Here is a 23571-nt window from a genome sequence, read left to right as displayed (position 1 = left end):
ATATTTTACAATGTACATGTTAGTTTGGCAGCTAGGATCCGGAATTTTTTTCACCTAATTTCGGTCATTTAGTGATAACTTACCACATTACAAATCTTCTTACCATTTTTCCTAAAATTGTTCAAGAGCAGTTAAGGGAACGCAACAGTATGAAAATGAAATGATTTTAATGACGGGCATGTTTTATTTGACCTTGACCTCATCTTAACAGTTCATTGCTCAATGTAAGAGATCAACTATATTAAAAGTATACTTAGTGTATGGAATGATTTGTAAGGTGTACATATACAACTGGCATCATTGTTGGTGAAACTACTAGTCCACCCTGCCGCAGAGGCACCCTCTTGATAATAATGTAATCCCCGAAGAGATTATAAAGCAACAAAAAATCCAACAACTATGAGTCACATATTTATTCTCGTTTCTGTGCAAATTAACAGTATTAAAATATTGCTTAAATGTACATGTGATAAAGATTTGAAGTATTGATTCTGTCATGGTTTATAAGTGATAAAGATTTGAAGTATTGATTCTGTCATGGTTTATAAGTGATAAAGATTTGAAGTATTGATTCTGTCATGGTTTATAAGTGATAAAGATTTGAAGTATTGATTCTGTCATGGTTTATAAGTGATAAAGATTTGAAGTATTGATTCTGTCATGGTTTATAAGTGATAAAGATTTGAAGTATTGATTCTGTCATGGTTTATAAGTGATAAAGATTTGAAGTATTGATTCTGTCATGGTTTATAAGTGATAAAGATTTGAAGTATTGATTCTGTCATGGTTTATAAGTGATAAAGATTTGAAGTATTGATTCTGTCATGGTTTATAAAAGAAGCAAAGACAACTTTTATGTGTGCATAAAAGATCCTATACAGAAAGCACCAACGTCACATCTTTTATAGATCTGAACATTTATTGCATACATTTAGTTATTTAATAAAACTAATAATCTTACATCTGTTAAAAGTATTTTCATTCATAATTGACACTCAGATTTCATCACAATAAGAATTCTAGTACCAAACAAAATACAAACACATTCAATTAATTGGTAATTTCTTACATTTGATACTTAAATATACAATTTAAAGTACTGTGAATTAATTTATTTTCATAAGTACAAAAAAACCTTCTCCATAGGTACATGTACATAATTTGAGGGTTTGACCAATGATTTATACAATTGTCAGAGTAAGTGCAATTCTCTGTAAAAATCAGACAAATTAGACAAAATTCAGAACAATGTCTTAAAAAAAACCACCAACCTAACCTCCCTATTGTGGAAATACCCTCATCCTGAGTTAAAATGGAACGTTTTTCGTTTCTGCTTGTCTGGTAATTTGAGAAATATTTAGATATTTTTGGTTAGAATGATAGCAAATTAAAGAGTTATCTCCCCATAAATGTTTTTTCTAGTGTATTTTAACCAAATTGCATCTTGAATTACCAGAACAGGGAAAAGAAAACAAATGTTATATACATTCTGAACTTAATTTATGTAAAGCTGAGTTGGCTTTTGTTTGTCATGTTTTCATTACTACCCGATTCTTAAATTTGGCTGTCAAGGTAGGTGACTGTGAATATATCAACATATACAACATATTACTCAAATTTGAATATTAAAGAAAATAAATGACAATAATGAACAATAAAGTTTTATTTTGTGACCGAGATGTATGAAGTTGAAACAAATGGATACCATAACCATCAGAAATATGACACAAGTAACATGTTCACAATACAAAACATTTAACTTTAGCGAGACAAGAAAAATCTTATTCAACAAAATAAAAAATAATAAAGTAGATAAGCTATTAAGAAAGATTACAGCATAACATGATTTTTTATCATCAATCTTATTCTATAACAATTTCAAAATATCTCCCCACCAATCTTATGGACGTTTCTGCAAAATAATCTTTAGTATTTATAGATGTGAAAAAAAGAAGAAAACTGCAGTCAATATGTGTATGCATGGTAATAAATGTAGGAATGTTTCTCCTTCATGCCTAACTTAGCAGAACACTGGATATACAAACGTATTATAATGTTATTCTATATTTAGCACACTGTTCCTAATTTGATAAGATGATATTGGACATCAAAGGTGGATAATCTATAGTTGACATATCCCATTAATGTAACATTAGAATTTGAACAGTCATCACTTGAACATAATATGCATCATGAAAATCAGCAATTGACAATGGAAACTGTTCAATAATAAAATAAAATTCACTTTAGGTGGGATTTCCTTTCATGCATCCATTTATAATTAAATTTGATTCTTAAAAAAAATTATGTTGACAACACAATCAGTGAGTAGTAGTTTTAATATGAACTACATACAATTGCTAAATAATCTCAACAAAAAACATGTTGACAATGCTTTCAGTGAATAGTTATTTATGAAACTTAAAATAATATCACCATAATCGCCATGAAAAACATATTGACGCTTTCAGTGAATAGTCATTTATCTAACATATAATTGTTTAAATAGTCAACATAAAATATGGCAGTCAACCAATAAATTAAAACTTTCTATGGAACCTTAAAATACAATGACAGGACAGTTTGTATCACAACTGAGTTCCTCGACGATGAAAAATAAATAAATACATCCTACATCTGATCTGCATCATTTAATGGGTGATGATTTCAGTGATTTACACGTAACATTCCCTAACTTTGTCTTCATTATATTTCCTTGCCATTCTGCTACACAGTCACTGTTTGTTCGTAAATCAGGCTGAAAATTAAAAAACATGAACATAAGATAAGCACTGATTTAAAAATACATTATTTTTTTTAACATATTTAATTGCATATATCAATCATTATTTCTTAATTGATTGAATACAACTTACTTATTCTATAACTTATAATATTTTGAAAAATGTGTACAGAAAGAAAATGGAAAAAGATGTAATCTCTGAGGTATAGAAAACATTAGTAACCATACAAATTTGCAAACATGTGAAGACAATCTCAATAAGGGAGTGATCGGCAAAAGGCCAACATACTCTGACTTGTAATCAGGTGTTTACCATCTGTCATCCTTTGCAATTATCGTGGAACAGTCAAAACAAAATATGACGTCCTTGACAATTATTGTGGAACAGTCAACACAAAATATGACGTTCTTGACAAGTACTGTGGAACAGTCAACACAAAATATGCTGTCCTTGACAAGTATTGTGGAACAGTCAACACAAAATATGCTGTCCTTGACAAGTATTGTGGAACAGTCAACACAAAATTTGCTGTCCTTGATAATAATTGTGGAACAGTCAACACAAAATATGACGTTCTTGACAATTATTGTGGACAGGGATGGGCACGATTACTGACAAATGTAATCGATTAATAATCGATTACATGAAGGATTTTTGTGCAATCGATTAATAATCGATTACTCAAATTTTAGTATGTAATCGATTACAATCGATTACTTTATCAAAAGTAATTACATTACTTTTCGATTACTGTCAATTACATACTTCAACATTTCAACAAAAAATAACATGAGGTAAAAACACAATTATATTGCTCAACATTTGTATAATATAGTGGAAATTAAAATCTTTACCTAATGCATCATTCAAAGCATTGTTTCTAAATTATAAGTTAATAGCTGCTTTTTAGATCAAATCTCTTGATGAAAATTAGAAATATTTAAAAAATCTCGTAATTTTGACTTTCAACATATATGAAAGATGTCATCGCATTGCAATAATCACTTATTCATAACTAATTGTTTTTCCAAAAATTAGTTTTCTTACTGACACGTTAGCTTTTTTGTTTTTACTCTTAAAAATATTTTAGCATAGTTAACAATGGTTAATTACAATGTTTAAGGAAATATAAAAAAAGTAGAATAATTAATTAGTTCAGCTAATTTTTAAGATCAAAATTTATTTTTATAATGACATGCATGTTTTAAAACTTTTGTTTGGATAACCACCCTAATTACAGATTATTTAACTGCCACTGGAGTACAATTTATAACCTGGGGCTAAATATTGTAAATTTCCTTCTTTATTAGACATAAGATAATTGAAATAAAAACAAAGTATGTTTGTTATTGATTAGAAGACTTTGATCATCTCATTAGTAAAGGCAAGAATGTTGTTAACTTCTCCAATAAAATTATATACAAAATATATTTATAGTGTCAAATGGATACATGTATCTATATCTAAAAAGAATTGCTATGCATTGCCATTGGTTCATTGTTAAAAGGATTTTGTGTTCTTTTTTAATTTTAATTTAATTTATATACATGTATATATATCATAACATTTAAGAAATCAACTGTTTATGTATTCTAAGCTTTAATTTCAACTCTGATGGAAAATTATGTTTTCCGGAAATTTAATACAAATAAGCTTACTACTTTTAAAAAATGTAGTACAGAACTTAACGAAAGACAGACACATTTCTTATTTAAAATCTATTTTCTTATTTAAATATTAAAGCTCTTGAATTATTGACAAGCACATACATCCATTTGTTTCAAAAGCTAGATATAAAGTAAATTTAGATAGGGGAGGGATCTGGTTACTCATAATGCAGCTAGAGACAATAGATAGAAATAAGGCAGTTGCTTAAATCTCAAGTATTGTTAATGCATAATATTTTATCTGTACTACAAAGGGATAATATACATATTTTCCTTTGAAATAGGTTATTTTTCATCAAACTATTTTACTAAAGTAATCGAAATGTAATCGAAAAGTAATCGATGATTACATCCAAATTTTTGCTGTAATCGATTAAATTACGATTACATGTAATCGAAAATGTCTTCGATTACAGATTACTGTCGATTACTTGAAAAAATGTAATCAATTACAATCGATTACGATTACAGATTACGATTACCCCATCCCTGATTGTGGAACAGTCAACACAAAATATGACGTCCTTGACAATTATTGTTGAAGTTAACACAAAATATGATGTTCTTGACAATTATTGTGGAACAGTCAACACAAAATATGACGTCCTTGACAATTATTGTGGAAGTCAACACAAATATGACGTCCTTGACAATTATTGTGGAACAGTCAACACAAAATATGATGTCCTTGACAATTATTGTGGAACAGTCAACACAAAATTTGCTGTCCTTGATAACTATTGTGGAACAGTCAACACAAAATATGACGTTCCTGACAATTATTGTGGAACAGTCAACACAAAATATGACGTCCTTGACAATTATTGTGGAACAGTCAACACAAATATGACGTCCTTGACAATTATTGTGGAACAGTCAACACAAAATATGACGTCCTTGACAATTATTGTGGAACAGTCAACACAAAATATGACGTCCTTGACAATTATTGTGGAACAGTCAACACAAATATGACGTCCTTGACAATTATTGTGGAACAGTCAACACAAAATATGACGTCCTTGATAACTATTGTGGAACAGTCAACACAAAATATGACGTTCTTGACAATTATTGTGGAACAGTCAACACAAAATATGACGTCCTTGACAATTATTGTGGAAGTCAACACAAAATATGACGTCCTTGACACTTATTGTGGAAGTCAACACAAAATATGATGTTCTTGACAATTATTGTGGAACAGTCAACACAAAATATGACGTCCTTGACAATTATTGTGGAAGTCAACACAAATATGACGTCCTTGACAATTATTGTGGAACAGTCAACACAAAATATGATGTCCTTGACAATTATTGTGGAACAGTCAACACAAAATATGACGTTCTTGACAAGTATTGTGGAACAGTCAACACAAAATTTGCTGTCCTTGATAACTATTGTGGAACAGTCAACACAAAATATGACGTTCTTGACAATTATTGTGGAACAGTCAACACAAAATATGACGTCTTTGACAATTATTGTGGAACAGTCAACACAAATATGACGTCCTTGACAATTATTGTGGAACAGTCAACACAAAATATGACGTCCTTGACAATTATTGTGGAACAGTCAACACAAAATATGACGTCCTTGACAATTATTGTGGAACAGTCAACACAAATATGACGTCATTGACAATTATTGTGGAACAGTCAACACAAAATATGACGTCCTTGACAAGTATTGTGGAACAGTCAACACAATATATGACGTCCTTGATAACTATTGTGGAACAGTCAACACAAAATATGACGTCCTTGACAATTATTGTGGAACAGTCAACACTCCTTGACAATTATTCTGGAACAGTCAACACAAAATATGACGTCCTTGACAATTATTCTGGAACAGTCAACACAAAATATGAAGTCCTTGACAATTATTCTGGAACAGTCAACACAAAATATGACGTCCTTGACAATTATTCTGGAACAGTCAACACAAATATGACGTCCTTGACAATTATTGTGGAAAAGTCAACACAAAATATGTAGAGATAAAAAAATGGGACATTTATCATTTATTCACAATTTAACTTTTCCTATAATATAGTTCATTTGCTTCTTTCTTTTCTTGGTAATAGAAAATTACAATCTATGAAGTATCAAATTTTCCCTTGACTGCAGGAATTTGGATTTAATGGAAACGAACAAACTAAATTAAAACCAGGTGCTCCGCAGGGCGCAGCTTTATACGACCGCAGAAGTCGAACCCTAAATAGTTTGGGCAAGTATGGACACAACATTCAAGCTTAATACAGCTCTGAATTTGGATTGTGATCAAATTTTTGAAATAATATGAGTTTCTGACACAAAACAAATGTCAAGATCTTACAAATTTATTGCGCAATATTGTGCAATTAAAGATTTCTTCTTTTAACTTTTCAAAAATTTGGAATTTCAAGAAAAAAAAAACATGAAAACAACTACCCCCCCCCGTTTTTTTGCAATTAGTCCAAAATCTGACATTTCTTTATACATAATATACAAGCAAGAAGATAAAGGGAGGTAAGTCCTAACATACCTAACATTGTATGTTAAATGTTTTAGAATTACCTCCCTTACACTGCTCTAAAATTGTCTTAATTTTCCATTGACCAGAAATACCTAGTTTTCCCCTCATTTGTACTATTGTCTGTAAACTAGAAAAATGCTTCTTTTTGGCCTCTTATTCCTACATATTCGGGAAAATTAACCCCAAACTGAATCCCAGCCTTCCCTGTGTTATATGGAAACTTGTGCTACAATGTCCGAGAGATCCATACAGTTACACACAAGTTATTGTCTTGAAACTAGAAAAATGCTTGTTTTTGGCCCCTTTTTGGCCCTTAATTCCTAGACTGTTTGCCCAATAACTCCTTAAAATAAATCCCAACCTTCTAGTTATGGTATTAAACATTTTGGTACAATTTCAAAACAATTGAAATACTAATACACAACTTTTTGTCCTGAAACTAGATAAATGCTGTTTTTGCCCCTAATTCCTAAACCCTTGGGACCATAACCCCCAAAAGCAATCCCAAGCTTCCTTTTGGGGTTATAAACATTGTGTTACAATTTTATTGATTTCTTTTCACTTATTCAAAAGTTATTATCCGGAAACAATCCATCTTCAGACGACGCTGACGACGACGTGAAACCAATATACGACCAAAATTTTTTTTATTTTTGCGGTCATATAAAAATCTTTTGCTGGCATTCTGCACGCACCTGTAATTGTTCCCACACTTTTTTCTTTGGCTTCAATTCTTCATCAGGTTTGCCAGACTCATGTTCTTCAAAAAATACTCTCTCCCCTGGTGCACTGCCCTCTGGTGGGTTTAAAGGTTCCACTGCCCTTGGCTCAGCACTACAAAATAAAAATCAGGCCATTAGAGGACAACATATTAAAATTTGAAAAGCTTTGGTTGAACAGTTTATGAGTAAACGCAGACACTGTTTGGCAGCCTCCCCCTGTATATCCCCAAATCAATAATATTTTTTTCCTTTATTGGAAACCTGCATTTTATTGATCATGAATATTTATGGTTAGTCTTTATCAAGGAAATCCAGGCAAATGAGTACCAATCAAATAATAATAAATTTAAGGTAGATACATGGTATACCGCCATCTTGGATTGTACAATCACAGTAAAAAATCGGTCTAGTTATTTGCCTAAATCTGCAAATTTGGAGACAGATTTGCAATTTAAAGGATAGACTGTTAAATAATATTAAGAAAACTTGGTAATTTATTGTATAATTCAAAATATTTAAACAAATATCGTTTTTGTTTGTTTTTAGAATATTTTTTTTCAAATGAGCCATTTAAGGGAAGATAACTCTTTTAGTAAAAAAATTATACTGCACTGATAGCTTGTACCAAGAAAACAAGTTCGGTGACACCATTTTTTCTTTTTATTTTCTTCAAATATATTACAAAACCTATCTTTTCACAATTTATTTCAAAATTCTATCTCATAGATATTTTTTTATGCACACAAATGTGTTTTTCCATGAACAATCTAACCAAATTTAGGCAATTTTCAACGACTCATAGTTTGAAAAATACCACGGTGACCCACACTTTTTATTATATTTTTGAAAAGAGCACAGTAAAATCTTCATTTTGGCTAAGTATAAGATAATTCTGTCTCAAAAAATATTTACTTATGATCCACCTTAAATTCATCTATTGTACACTGAAACACTAAACAACAAGGTTGCTTTATCTATAAGAAAACCTACACTGAAGCACACATTAGCATGGCCTTAGATTCAATTCCTCTCATTTTTTGTGGTTTCAGGTTACATAAAAACACTCCTAGTCTGTCTTGTAAATCCTCCATGGGTACCAGTCCAGCTAGCCCACTGACTACAGTTCTCTCATCACCATTGCCTAAATCTACTGTTTCTACATACAGCGAATCAGCATCTGGATGCTGCAATTTAAAAATAAAATTGTTTAAAAAATGTCTAGAGTCTTCCAAGGAAGAAAGGTACATCTGACCTCTAATAATTATATACTGTACATGTAGATTTATTTATTTTCATGGGTATCAGTTTTTGAGGATTGAAGAAAACTTTAATTTTTCGTGGATATTAGATTTCGGGATTTTACCAATCTTTGCATACATAGCATATAGAAAATGTATAATTCGTTGACCACTTGAATATGTGGCTCACCTGTACCCACAAAATCCACAATATTGGTATCCAACATTGAACTAATAATCACAGTAAGCAAAATGACAAAGTCCATGTTTTGATATGGAAATTGGTCAACCTCATCAGGACTTTTTCATTAAAATGAATGGGGGAGTGAACCTGGTCAGGACTATTGACAAAAAGAAGAAGAAAACAGGTTTTGTTTTAAAAAATGGGTTGTAGATCAATCAAGGTTGTATGCCAATTTAACATAAGAAATATTACACAAAGAAAATATATTTGGGGATATTGGAAGTCTCTTCCTACCCTTTCACATGGGTTTGAATGGAAAAGTCCTCAGCATTGGTTTTTGTGAATCTCTACGTTTACTTTTCTACATTTGTTAGAGGTATAGGGGGAAGTTGAGATCTCATAAATATGTTTAACCCAGCCGCAGTTTTGCGACTGTCCCAAGTCAGGAGTCTCTGGCCTTTGTTAGTCTTGTATGATTTTTAATTTTAGTTGCTTGTGTATAATTCGGAGTTTAGTATGACGTCCATTATCACTGTACTAGTATACATATATTTTTTAAGGGGCCAGCTGAGGGACGCCTCCGGGTGCCGGAGCTTCTCGTCACATTGAAAACCAATTGGTGGCCTTAGGCTGTTGTCTGCTCTATGGTCGGGTTGTTGTCACTTTGATAGATTCCCCATTTCCTTTCTCAATTTTATCTCAATGTAGTTTTTGTTATTTACTAATTTAGAGAAATTTGTGATGAATGATGATCTTTGTTAAGCAGGGGTTTCATTATCTTTCATGTTGACTTGTACTTTCCACGTTTCTAGGTGGTAATATTCAATTTATTCCATGAATATCATATATAAAAATTTCTACATTTAGGCAGTACTTGTCAATAGCATAGGAGGGTAAAAGTGCCGGGTACCGCATCCTAATGAATGGCCTGGTTAATATCATATATAAAAATTTCTACATTTAGACGGTACTTGTCAATAGCATAGGAGGGTAAAAGTGTTCAGACTCTGTTAGATTTGTTCACAAACTTTATTTGAACTCTCTAAGTAATTCAGATTTTGAAAGATTTCATAGACATTTGTGTGTTGCTGTAGATGTTAAACTCTAGATCACCTTTTCATTATCTGTATCTATGAATTGCTGTCTCAATGATGTATGGCCCACATCTCTTTTTACGCACTGTTTATAAGTATTTATTTTATGATGTACATGATGTATGTTGGTTCATAAGCTCACTTAGAGCTCGTGTTATATTGTTTTTTAACATATGAATATAATTTAATTGTGGATGTAACGCGTCTTCTGATTGGCTGACGTTATTTTGTTATGAGCCCATACATAATTTAGTCATGTGACCGTGATGTCATCAATATTTTTTCATTGTTTTTCCCCGGTTTAAAATGGAATAACATGTGAATATAATTTAATTGTGGATGCAGCGCGTCTTCTGATTGGCTGACGTTATTTTGTTATGAGCCCATAGACATAATTTAGTCATGTGACCGTGACGTCATCAATGTTTTTTCATTGTTTTTCCCCGGTTTAAAATGGAATAACATGTGAATTTAAAGTAAAACTTATTTGATTAGATAATTTATTGTGAATTTAATTATTTTTGTATACTTATTTTTGTGGGGTGAGAAAAAAAATTGGATTTTGTGGACTTTGTTTTCATGGTTTTACCATTGAAAGTCTACATACAAGCATGATAAGTAAATAGAAACATTGTACTTGGTTCACAGTTAACCTTTATGGACAAAAATTGGTATACTATACCAACTAATAATAATAATAATAATAATATAATAATAAGAATTCTTTATTTAAAGAGGTTTACACAGTTAGCTATAAAGCTAATCTTCCCTGTCATGGATTACAATGAAATATAACAAACAATTACAAAATATCAAACAGACACACATACATGAATAATGAAATAAAAAATTGAAATGAATCCACAGTATTAATAACTATGTATGTGAAATCTTCTGACTCAATAGATATATTTACCTTTTCCACTTTAGTAATTTTACCGACTCTCAGATCTAGCCTAGATGGTACGATTGCTTCCTCCGTCTGTCCTCCTGCCTGGCCAGGCTTCTCTGTAATATAATATATACTGATACAACAGACCTGTACGAACCAAACACTACATAGACATTCTGGTCCGTAATTTAATTCTTCTAGAAATTTGTTTATATAAGTATACAAAGTTCATGAAACTTAAACGTATCTGATAAATGAAGTTACAAGAATTAACTGTACAATTTTTAAACTGACTGTAAAATTTTTATAGGGCATTAAACAAATATTATAATAATTTAACCTTTGTCTTCTGACATCAATCGACACAAAGTCTTAGGTAAAAATTTGATTTTAATTGCAAATCCAATGGTATATTTTTGCTTTTGAAATTTATCATGAAGTCAGGCATAGAAATATGGACCTATACACTGATAGATGAATACATTTCATACTGATAAAGTAAACAAATGGCTACTGTAAACAAAATTATTTTCATTTATTTTCACGAGTTGAAAAATATTGTGAATATAATTAATCTTTTCTATAAATATATTTTTAACTACATTAAGTAAATTTGAATATCCTGAAATTCAATCAATGCTAAGTGGGATAGAAAGGGCTAAATGAGAAACAAAATATTCATGAAAATAAGTTGGTTTAAAGAAAATTTAAACTATTGGAAAATTTGCCATTTTAGAGTTAAGATTAGTTCACCATTCCCACAATAAAACTGAAAACTAGATGCATATTTATTAATTTACATGTGTTAAACCAACATGACCAATCAAAATCATTAAACATCAGTTTAAAACGGTGAATATATCTCAATTTACAGTAAACTGATAATGCAAGCCATGTGTACATAATTTGCCACTTTACATTATGAAACATCTTACAGGAACAGCTGCCTTGTTCTATTCTAGTACAGCATGGAGATTCACAGCTTCAAAATTGCAACTTTCATGTCAGTACTAGCGCGAACTGAGGGGTACATGGATGGACAAAAGATGGGAAAATAATAGGTAATGTGGGTTCATTCATTTTCCGTGGGTACCTATTTTCGTGGATACAGGAAAACTTGCATATTCGTGGATATTTAATTTTGTGGTTTAGACAAAGGTTGTATACCATACATTCCTATGGAAAATTAGTATTTCGTTGAACATTTAACTTTAGGGTTCCCTTAAGCTTGTTCTTACCAAATCCACAAAAATTTGAATCCAAAAAATATTAATGAATCCACAGTATATATTACGGTTTTAGTCCTAATAGCGTACAACGAAAGACATTATCTTACTTTTTTTCTCCACAGGATAGGCTTGACTAGTCAGTTTCTTCAGTTCAGGTGTTTCAAACTCCTTTCTGATAGGATCCAACAGCTGATTCAGGTAATTCTCTACAGATACCTTTAAATCACCAGGATGCACCTCCTAAATGTATAAAATAATTTGGTCAGTTCATGTGCAAGTAAAAATCACCAGGGTGCACCTCCTAAATGTATAAAATAATTTGGTCAGTTCATGTGCAAGTAAAAATCACCAGGATGCACCTCCTTAATGTATAAATAGTTTGGTCAGTTTATGTGCGAGTCAAAATCACCAGGGTGCACCTCCTAAATGTATAAAATAAATTTGGTCAGTTCATGTGCAAGTAAAAATCTCCAGGGTGCACCTCCTTCATGTATAAAATAATTTGGTCAGTTCATGTGCAAGTAAAAATCACCAGGGTGCACCTCCTAAATGTATAAAATAATTTGGTCAGTTCATGTGCAAGTAAAAATCACCAGGGTGCACCTCCTAAATGTATAAAATAATTTGGTCAGTTCATGTGCAAGTAAAAATCACCAGGGTGCACCTCCTTAATGTATAAATAGTTTGGTAAGTTTAAGTGCGAGTCAACATCACCAGGGTGCACCTCCTAAATGTATAAAATAATTTGGTCAGTTCATGTGCAAGTAAAAATCACCAGGGTGCACCTCCTAAATGTATAAAATAATTTGGTCAGTTCATGTGCAAGTAAAAATCACCAGGGTGCACCTCCTAAATGTATAAAATAATTTGGTCAGTTCATGTGAAAGTAAAAATCACCAGGGTGCACCTCCTAAATGTATAAAATAAATTTGGTCAGTTCATGTGCAAGTAAAAATCACCAGGGTGCACCTCCTTAATGTATAAATAGTTTGGTCAGTTTATGTGCGAGTCAAAATCACCAGGGTGCACCTCCTTCATGTATAAAATAATTTGGTCAGTTCATGTGCAAGTAAAAATCACCAGGGTGCACCTCCTAAATGTATAAAATAATTTGGTCAGTTCATGTGCAAGTAAAAATCACCAGGGTGCACCTCCTAAATGTATAAAATAATTTGGTCAGTTCATGTGCAAGTAAAAATCACCAGGGTGCACCTCCTTAATGTATAAATAGTTTGGTCAGTTTATGTGCGAGTCAATATCACCAGGGTGCACCTCCTAAATGTATAAAATAAATTTGGTCAGTTCATGTGCAAGTAAAAATCACCAGGGTGCACCTCCTAAATGTATAAAATAATTTGGTCAGTTCATGTGCAAGTAAAAATCACCAGGGTGCACCTCCTAATTGTATAAAATAATTTGGTCAGTTCATGTGCAAGTAAAAATCACCAGGGTGCACCTCCTAAATGTATAAAATAAATTTGGTCACTTCATGTGCAAGTAAAAATCACCAGGGTGCACCTCCTAAATGTATAAAATAAATTTGGTCACTTCATGTGCAAGTAAAAATCACCAGGGTGCACCTCCTTAATGTATAAATAGTTTGGTCAGTTTATGTGCGAGTCAAAATCACCAGGGTGCACCTCCAAATATAACATAATTTGGTCAGTTCATGTGCAAGTCAAAATCACCCGGGTGCACCTACTAAAAGATTAAAATAATTTGGTCAGTTCATGTGCCAGTCAAAATCACCAGAGGGAACCTCCTAAAGGAATAAATAATTTGGTCAGTTAATGTGCAAGTCAAAATCACCAGGGTGCACCTCCTAAAAGAATAAAATAATTTGGTCAGTTCATGTGCGAGTCAAAATCACCAGGGAGCACATCCTAAAAGAATAAATAATTTGGTCAGTTCATGTGCAAACCTGTCCCACTTTCGTTTGTTTGAAGCTTGAGCATTGGCATATGTGTCCTCAACACATTCTTCTTTAATATTTTATTTCTGCCTGTCTTTTTAATTAAGATGCACCATACTTATTTTGTTGCTATTCATTACCTCTTTAGCAAAAGCATCTTCCAGTTCCTGGAACTTCTTGTATGTTACGTTTCCACCAAATTCTTCCTTCCTAACCACTGTGAAACCTAAAAATAGAAATGGTTACAAATACATATATGCAGCTATCAATAAATATGTACAAATATTTGCAATTCTATTAGTCATTACAGCCGATTGCATTGAGTGTGTAGGTGAAGGTAAATATGTTTAGTTAGCTAGCTGAACAGTGAAGTCTTTATTAGGTAAGGTATACTACCCTCCTTTCAAAGTAGTTTAGTCCAACAGGCAGATAGATTAGTTATCGGTCAGACTAGTCTACTCTTAAAGAGGGGTAGATTACCTAATCCAATTATGACTTTACAGTTCAGCTAGCAAACAAGCTAACTATAGCTATTACCTTTACCTACACACTCAATGGAATAGGCTGTAAATCTTTTCACTATTTACTGCCTGTTTTAATACTTTTTCAGATTTATTTTTTAATTGTAGTTTTAAATGGTTAGGGTCCATGTGTTCAGTACAATATTAAATAAGTTTGTTAATTTGAGGGTACCCAAAATTAACCTTTTTTGACATTTTTTTTTCTCTCACCTATATTTATTGAAGAAACAGCCCAAAGTTTCCATTCTGTGTTTATTTGGAAAATGTATCCCATTTATGTCTGGAACCTAGAAAATTGTTTTGGCTAAAAAAAATTCTGATACGGTTAATTATAGGACCATTTAATCCCAAATTCAATCCCAATCTCCCTTTTTAGTGATATGGAACCTTGTGGTGCATTTCATAGAGATCCAAACACTTATACCTAAGTTATTGTCTGGAAATTAGACCATGTCTGACGACAACACCATACCATTATTAGGCTGCATTTGAATGTGTAATCTGTTGCATAAATTGAATCAAGTAGGTCGTCTAATAAATATCACATGATATAATGAATATTCATTATATAAACTTACCTTCTTTACATGTGATTGGATATAACTATCATGATATTATGAATATTCATTCTCCAAACTTACCTACTTTACATGTAATTGGATATACATTTGTAACTATCACATGATATAATGAATATTCATTATCCAAACTTACCTTCTTTACATGTGATTGGATATAACAATCACATGATATTATGAATATTCATTATCCAAACTTATACCTTCTTTACATGTGATTGGATATAACTATCACATGATATTATGAATATTCATTATCCAAACTTACCTTCTTTACATGTGCTTGGATATAACTATCACATGATATTATGAATATTCATTATCCAAACTTACCTTCTTTGCATGTGATTGGATAGAGGACATGTTTACAGAAGGACAACAGGCCATTTTCTGTTATATTTCCAGGTTCACAGAAGGCCATCTTTAATTTCTTCTTCACCTGGGCTGCAGTGTCAAGTAAATCTATTTTAGAATCTTCCTCTGATGAACTCATTTTACTACCAGTCAAACCAGGAACTGCAAAAACAACACTTTTGTTAGTATTTTCTTTGGTACATAAGATTCAGTTGTATAATGTTGAAATTTCTTACATTTAAATAGCTTTACCATCATGAAGTTTTGAATTTGATAACTTAACTGAATGGCAATGAATTGAGAATTATCAAGTCAAATTTGAAGCAGTGGTAGAATCTATATCATGAAGTAAATTCATCATTTTTACTGCTATTCATGGTTGAAAGAAGAGAACACAATTCTCTTTCCCCCCTCCCAATGAAAATCTGTTATCCCGTGAAAATAAATGAACCAAATATACATCTGCTATATAAGTATATAAAAATTGTATTGAAGAACAAATGTAAACTTACCCATAGGGTTCATGAAATGTATTCTTTTGGTATATCCTAAATGTGGCAGGTACTAAAAATAGAAATTAATTATGTAAGTTAGAGGTGTTTAATATTTTTCTTGTGATTGGTCAGTTCTTATTTAAATTTTATTTAAATTGGTCTATTCAAAAGTCTTGAAGTAAATATATCTATGTTCCAAAGTTTAAAGTGACTTAATTTCCCTCATATTTAACTGAGGGATGTTCCAAATTGATCACGATGGGGTGGGAGGCATTCAAAATATTCATTGCGGGTGGTTGTGTTGTACTTATAATTTTGTTAAATAAAATATAATATTACAGGATGACAGGGGCTTAAACTAGAGGCTCTAAAGAGCCTGTGTCGCTCACCTTGGTCTATGTGAATATTAAACAAAGGAAGCAGATGGATTCATGACAAAATTGTTTTTTGGTGATGGCGATGTGTTTGTACATCTTACTTTACTGAACATTCTTGCTGCTTACAATTATCTCTATCTATAATGAACTTGGCCCAGTAGTTTCAGTGGAAAGTGTAAGTAAGTAAAATTTTATAAATTTTATGAAAAATTGTTAAAAATTGACTATAAAGGACAATAACTCCTTAAGGGGTCAATTGACCATTGCAGTCATCTGTACTTATTTGTAAATCTTACTTTGCTAAATATTATTGCTGTTTACAGTTTATCTCTATCTATAATAATATTGAAGATAATAACCAAAAACAGCCAAATTTTCTTAAAATTACCAATTCAGGGGCAGCAACCCAACCAAGGGTTGTCTGATTCGTCTGAAAATTTCAGGGCAGATAGATCTTGACCTGATAAACAATTTTACCCTCGTCAGATTTGCTCTAAATGCTTTGGTTTTTGAGTTATAAGCCAAAAACTGCATTTTACCCCTATGTTCTATTTTTAGCCATGGCGGCCATCTTGGTTGGTTGGCCCGGTCACCGGACACATTTTTAAAACTAGATACCCAAATGATGATTGTGGCCAAGTTTGGTTAAATTTGGCCCAGTAGTTTCAGAGAAGAAGATTTTTGTAAAAGTTAACGACGCCGGATGACAACGCCGGACGCAGTGATGGGAAAAGCTCACTTGGCCCTTTGGGCCAGGTGAGCTAAAAAGTGTCTATCATGCCCCCATCCATTTAATTCTATAACAGCCCTGGTTTTCACCTTTATAATTAGGTTAAATAACCCAAATATTTTCTTAAAATAATAAGTGATCAATGGGTCTTTAAAAGGACAAAACTTATGGATGCCCCATCTGCACAATCATTTTCTAAGTTCAGTGGAACGTGAAAATGGTGTAAAAACTCTAATTTGCAAAAGAATTAGAAAGATCATATCATAGGGAACATGTGTACTTAGTTGCAAGTTGATAGGACTAAAACTCCATCAAAAACTAGAACCTGAAGCGGGACAGACTGACAAACTATCAGACACTGAGTCCAGAAAACATAGAGCCCATAAATGGGGGATAAAGTCAATATCTTACGCTGTCACAGTTTCTAATCCTAGTAAATTTTTTATAATGTTCCTGTAGCTATTTTGCCTACCTTTTCAGCATAGGTGAATATCTTTCTCTGATCAACACCACCAAACTGTGCATCAACTTTCAAATATTCTTCATCTAAAGCCTGTAGGATGATAAATAAATAATTGTATGTTCAAAATACAGTGGCAAATACCAAATGTATATTCTGTACAATATTGAGAAAGCAAAGTAATATTTAAATTCATATGTGGAAGAAAAACTGACAATACCATGGCTAAACACTAATGTGTCTATAGTACACGGATGCCCCATCCTCACTTTCATTTTCCATGTTCAATGGACCGTGAAAATGGGAGAAAATCTCTAATTTGGCATTAAAATTAGAAAGACATATCATAGGAAACATGCATACTAAGTTTCAATTTTATTGGACTTCAACTTCATCAAAAACTACCTCAACCAAAAACTTTAACCTGAAGCGGCACAGACAGACGGATGGACAGAAAGACAAATGGACGCACAGACCAGAAAATATAATGCCCATAAATGGGGAATAAAAAAGAAAAGACTAACAAAAGTACACAAAACACAACACATAACACTGTAGAGACTGAGCAACAATTCATGAACTTCACATACAACTGGGGTGACAGCCAAATGTAAATTGAAATTTGATGTTCGATTCCAACAAGTTTTTTATTTTACACTCTAATATTTGATAATGCATAAGAAAAAACAAACACTTAATATCTGGACAAAAGACCTATGTGAAAACTCATGTTATAATACAAACACAGACTTAGTTGTCTCATTGGCAATCATGCCACATCTTCTTTTTTAATAATTACCTGTAGTCCTGGATATAACAAACCACTTAACAATGGATGTTGGACCTGTTTGACAACTTCAGCTCCAGCCTTCCTGGCGTCATGTTCTGTAACCAAAGACGACAGTCTGTATACATCTAATGTATATTCCCTGTAGCAATAAATTCAGTAATATTAAACAAGGAAAGGTGAATTTAGAATTTTATCACTGATTTCACTTCATACATGAAGCTCTTATATCATGTAAAAGTCCTAGAAATACATCAATATAAGGATGAAGAAAAAAGTTTGGAAAACTGATTTGCCCAACTGACTGATGGACAGACAGACGAACGGAGTGCAAACCTAATGTCCCCTTCAACTTCATTAATAGGGACATAATGACTAGTAGCGATATTTTACAGTGAATAATTTAAGAAAGATCCATTTTAACTGAATCACCATATTGGTTCTGTTTGTGTTTTCTAAAAATGTGTAAAAAGTTGTGCAGAACCATGTCTTGCCATCTATCAGAAAAATACTGAAATTGAAAATGTATATCTAAGTTTTGCTTCAGACATAATATCTCTTAATCATAAAAATCTTCCTATGGTGTATGTCAACATAATCCTTCTCTTGAATTTAACTTATTGGTGAATGTATACATGGAATATATTCATAATATTTGGAAGACCTTACAGTACTTCAATTATTTCAACCAAACAAAAAGATTATAATTGGGCGGTCAACTGTATCATCAATCTTTTCAAGACACGATTTTTTACAAAATTTCTCTGTGTGTAATTTTCTCCTTATTTACATTACTCACTTGCTCAGCTGAAAATCTGTTCCTTTGACAAACTTCAGCTTTTCTAGTGGCACATTTATAGATTTTAACATTGCCTTGATAATGGCTTCATAATATTTTTCCCTCAACTGCAGCAATGACCAGGGTGCTTTCATGTTATCCAAGTAGGCATGGAGATCAGCAAACAAAATGGTTACCTAGGAAACAGAAAACAATCTAATATTTCTCATCTATGTATTGTAATTTCAGAAATTATTGCGAGGTTTTTATGAATGTGAATAATACAACTTGATGCATATGATAAAACATTCTGATATCTGATACACATATTTGTATGCAGGTTTTCCTGAAATCGTAATAAATTAATCTTGTATTTTAAAAATTTGTCTATTAACGGCATTCGAAAAATCACAATAAAAAGTGCATGCAATGATTTATAAATTTACATGCAGCAACGCTTTATAAATTTACATGCAGCAATGCTTTATAAATTTACATGCAGCAATGCTTTATAAATTTACATGCAGCAATGCTTTATAAATTTACATGCAGCAATGCTTTATAAATTTACATGCAGCAATGATTTATAAATTTACATGCAGCAACGCTTTATAAATTTACATGCAGCAATGTTTTATAAATTTACATGCAGCAACGCTTTATAAATTTACATGCAGCAATGATTTATAAATTTACATGCAGCAACGCTTTATAAACTTACATGCAGCAATGCTTTATAAATTTACATGCAGCAATGCTTTTATTGGCATGACCTTACAACTATGGGTGTATGTTGTTCTGCAGTAATGTAATTATCAGTGCTCTAGCTAGAAATCAAAAGGGGCAGGGTGCCAGTGGAGGGCAGGGCACTTTTTTTTATAAGAAAGGGCACTGCTCATTTTTTTGTCTACGTTTCTGTGTGTATCACGAGTTAACGAATCTCTTTTTTTTTTTACTATATATGTTGTTTTTTTTTAAATAAAGATGCTTTTCAACTATAGTCTTTATTTCATTGTTTGTGTAGTTATGAATGATATAGTACATCTTCATCAACATATTATGTTTTTACAGTTTAACTTCACTCTACCCATTATCAAAGAATATGTGTTGTTGTTGTTTTTTTTTTTTTTTTTTATCTATATAGGAATTATAGCTTTTAATACATCATATGATTTGAAATTGTGAGCATTACTAATTTAACAATGTTTAGAACATGGATTTCTAAAAGTATAATAATCAAATAGAAATTGCAATATATATTTTTTAATATGTTCAAAGACAGTTAATATCTTTAAGGTAACATTATTATGTTATTATATATTCAATTGGTAATTTATTCCTTTTTTTGATACTAGATAATATTTTTAGAGCACAAATTTGTAATAAGCTAAAACAGGGGAAGTAACTCCAAAATCAATTTCCACCACGTTTGGGTTAATTAAAAACTGTGCTTGTCGCTAACAAGTTGAGATGGAAGGCATTTCTGTAAAGGCATAGTTTTATTTTGATGACTTAAATTCAATTCTAAAGTCATGAAAGTCTTTATTTATATACGCTCTTCCATTGTGACTTGGAGATCGAAAATGCCGACCCAAGCTAAACACACTCGCTGACACATTCATCAAAAGTATGACAAAAAGATACAATGTCCTAATTAAATTACCTAGTTATTAACACCTTTGAAGTCTTTATCATTGTAATTAATTGTAATGACATGATTAACCTGGGGGCAATCACACAGGTGCCGTGTCATATATGTAATTAACTTGGAGATCGGAAATCGATGAAACAAAATTTTACCAAAACGGCACAAGATAATTTTGGAAAAAGACGTCAGGGCAGAAGGGCGCGGATGAAGGCACCCAGGGCGCGGCTGAGGGCACCCAGGGCGCGGCGCCCTTCTATTTGGGGCTAGCGAGACCACTGATTATTTAACACTAATAAAATATCTTTGGAAAGAGTTATGGGACATTTTACATGCAGTTTGCATGTCTTACCTGTTTCACAATAGCAATCTCATATCAAGAAAAAAATCTGCCTTTTTTCCATGGCAAAAATATGGGCAACACATGGTTTGTCTGTTTAAGCTGTTTCTCTATACATGTATACATGTACATACTGCTTCTCCTATTAAATTTCTGTTATTTTTGTCAAAAATGTAAAATAGTGGCATATGTCCATGTACTTGTCTCACTGTTGCAAAGAAAAGATCTGGCAACAAAATAGGCTTACCTCACACCCGGCATGTTAGAAATCAGCAACTTTTGATATGGCAACAAAATAGGCTTACCTCACACCCAGCATGTAAGAAATCAGCAACTTTTGACATGGCAACAAAATAGGCTTACCTCACACCCGGCATGTAAGAAATCAGCAATTTTTGACATGGCAACAAAATAGGCTTACCTCACACCCGGCATGTAAGAAATCAGCAACTGTTGATATGGCAACAAAATAGGCTTACCTCACACCCAGCATGTAAGAAATCAGCAACTGTTGATATGGCAACAAAATAGGCTTACCTCACACCCAGCATGTAAGAAATCAGCAACTTTTGACATGGCAACAAAATAGGCTTACCTCACACCCGGCATGTAAGAAATCAGCAATTTTTGACATGGCAACAAAATAGGCTTACCTCACACCCGGCATGTAAGAAATCAGCAACTGTTGATATGGCAACAAAATAGGCTTACCTCACACCCAGCATGTAAGAAATCAGCAACTGTTGATATGGCAACAAAATAGGCTTACCTCACACCCAGCATGTAAGAAATCAGCAACTTTTGACATGGCAACAAAATAGGCTTACCTCACACCCGGCATGTAAGAAATCAGCAATTTTTGACATGGCAACAAAATAGGCTTACCTCACACCCGGCATGTAAGAAATCAGCAACTGTTGATATGGCAACAAAAAAGGCTTACCTCACACCCAGCATGTAAGAAATCAGCAGGTTTTGACATGGCAACAAAATAGGCTTACCTCACACCCGGCATGTAAGAAATCAGCAACTGTTGATATGGCAACAAAATAGGCTTACCTCACACCCGGCATGTAAGAAATCAGCAACTTTTGACATGGCAACAAAATAGGCTAACCTCACACCCGGCATGTAAGAAATCAGCAACTTTGGACATGGCAACATAATAGGCTTACTTCACACCCGGCATGTAAGAAATCAGCAACTTTTGACATGGCAACAAAATAGGCTTACCTCACACCCGGCATGTAAGAAATCAGCAATTTTTGACATGGCAACAAAATAGGCTTACCTCACACCCGGCATGTAAGAAATCAGCAACTGTTGATATGGCAACAAAATAGGCTTACCTCACACCCAGCATGTAAGAAATCAGCAACTGTTGACATGGCAACAAAAAAGGCTTACCTCACACCCAGCATGTAAGAAATCAGCAACTTTTGACATGGCAACAAAATAGGCTTACCTCACACCCAGCATGTAAGAAATCAGCAACTGTTGATATGGCAACAAAATAGGCTTACCTCACACCAGGCATGTAAGAAATCAGCAACTTTTGACATGGCAACAAAATAGGCTTACCTCACACCCGGCATGTAAGAAATCAGCAACTGTTGATATGGCAACAAAATAGGCTTACCTCACACCCAGCATGTAAGAAATCAGCAAGTTTTGACATGGCAACAAAATAGGCTTACCTCACACCCGGCATGTAAGAAATCAGCAACTGTTGATATGGCAACAAAATAGGCTTACCTCACACCCGGCATGTAAGAAATCAGCAACTTTTGACATGGCAACAAAATAGGCTAACCTCACACCCGGCATGTAAGAAATCAGCAACTTTGGACATGGCAACATAATAGGCTTACCTCACACCCGGCATGTAAGAAATCAGCAACTTTTGACATGGCAACAAAATAAGCTTACCTCACACACTGCATGTAAGAAATCAGCAACTTTTGACATGGCAACAAAATAGGCTTACCTCACACCGTGCATGTAAGAAATCAGCAACTGTTGATATGGCAACAAAATAGGCTTACCTCACACCGAGCATGTAAGAAATCAGCAACTGTTGACATGGCAACAAAATAGGCTTACCTCACACCCAGCATGTAAGAAATCAGCAACTTTTGACATGGCAACAAAATAGGCTTACCTCACACCCAGCATGTAAGAAATCAGCAACTGTTGATATGGCAACAAAATAGGCTTACCTCACACCCGGCATGTAAGAAATCAGCAACTTTTGACATGGCAACAAAATAGGCTTACCTCACACTCGGCATGTAAGAAA

At 32.9% G+C, this 23571-nt stretch overlaps 1 protein-coding gene across 8 annotated transcripts in view; it reads right to left on the bottom strand.

Annotated features, from left to right (window-relative positions):
• Window positions 1-398: 398 nt before the first annotated feature.
• LOC143049650 (tyrosine--tRNA ligase, cytoplasmic-like) overlaps window positions 399-23571 on the bottom strand; it is a 52173-nt gene continuing 29000 nt past the window's right edge. For 4 of the 8 annotated variants that reach the window (XM_076223253.1, XM_076223254.1, XM_076223252.1 and 1 more), the window contains 11 exons: window positions 19309-19484; window positions 18522-18651; window positions 17735-17815; window positions 16174-16225; window positions 15641-15823; window positions 14349-14434; window positions 12404-12536; window positions 11092-11183; window positions 8650-8843; window positions 7633-7771; window positions 399-2758 (listed from right to left, as the gene is read on the bottom strand). In XM_076223253.1, the coding sequence (XP_076079368.1) occupies window positions 2648-2758; window positions 7633-7771; window positions 8650-8843; window positions 11092-11183; window positions 12404-12536; window positions 14349-14434; window positions 15641-15823; window positions 16174-16225; window positions 17735-17815; window positions 18522-18651; window positions 19309-19484 (1377 nt within the window). In that variant the 3' untranslated portion in view covers window positions 399-2647. The other 4 variants (XM_076223257.1, XM_076223256.1, XM_076223259.1 and 1 more) reach the window with 4 other exon arrangements.

This window comes from Mytilus galloprovincialis, chromosome 10 (genome assembly GCF_965363235.1).
Source record: "Mytilus galloprovincialis chromosome 10, xbMytGall1.hap1.1, whole genome shotgun sequence".
NCBI classification, from domain to species: domain Eukaryota; kingdom Metazoa; phylum Mollusca; class Bivalvia; order Mytilida; family Mytilidae; genus Mytilus; species Mytilus galloprovincialis.
This window is presented reverse-complemented; position numbering and strand designations above follow the sequence as displayed.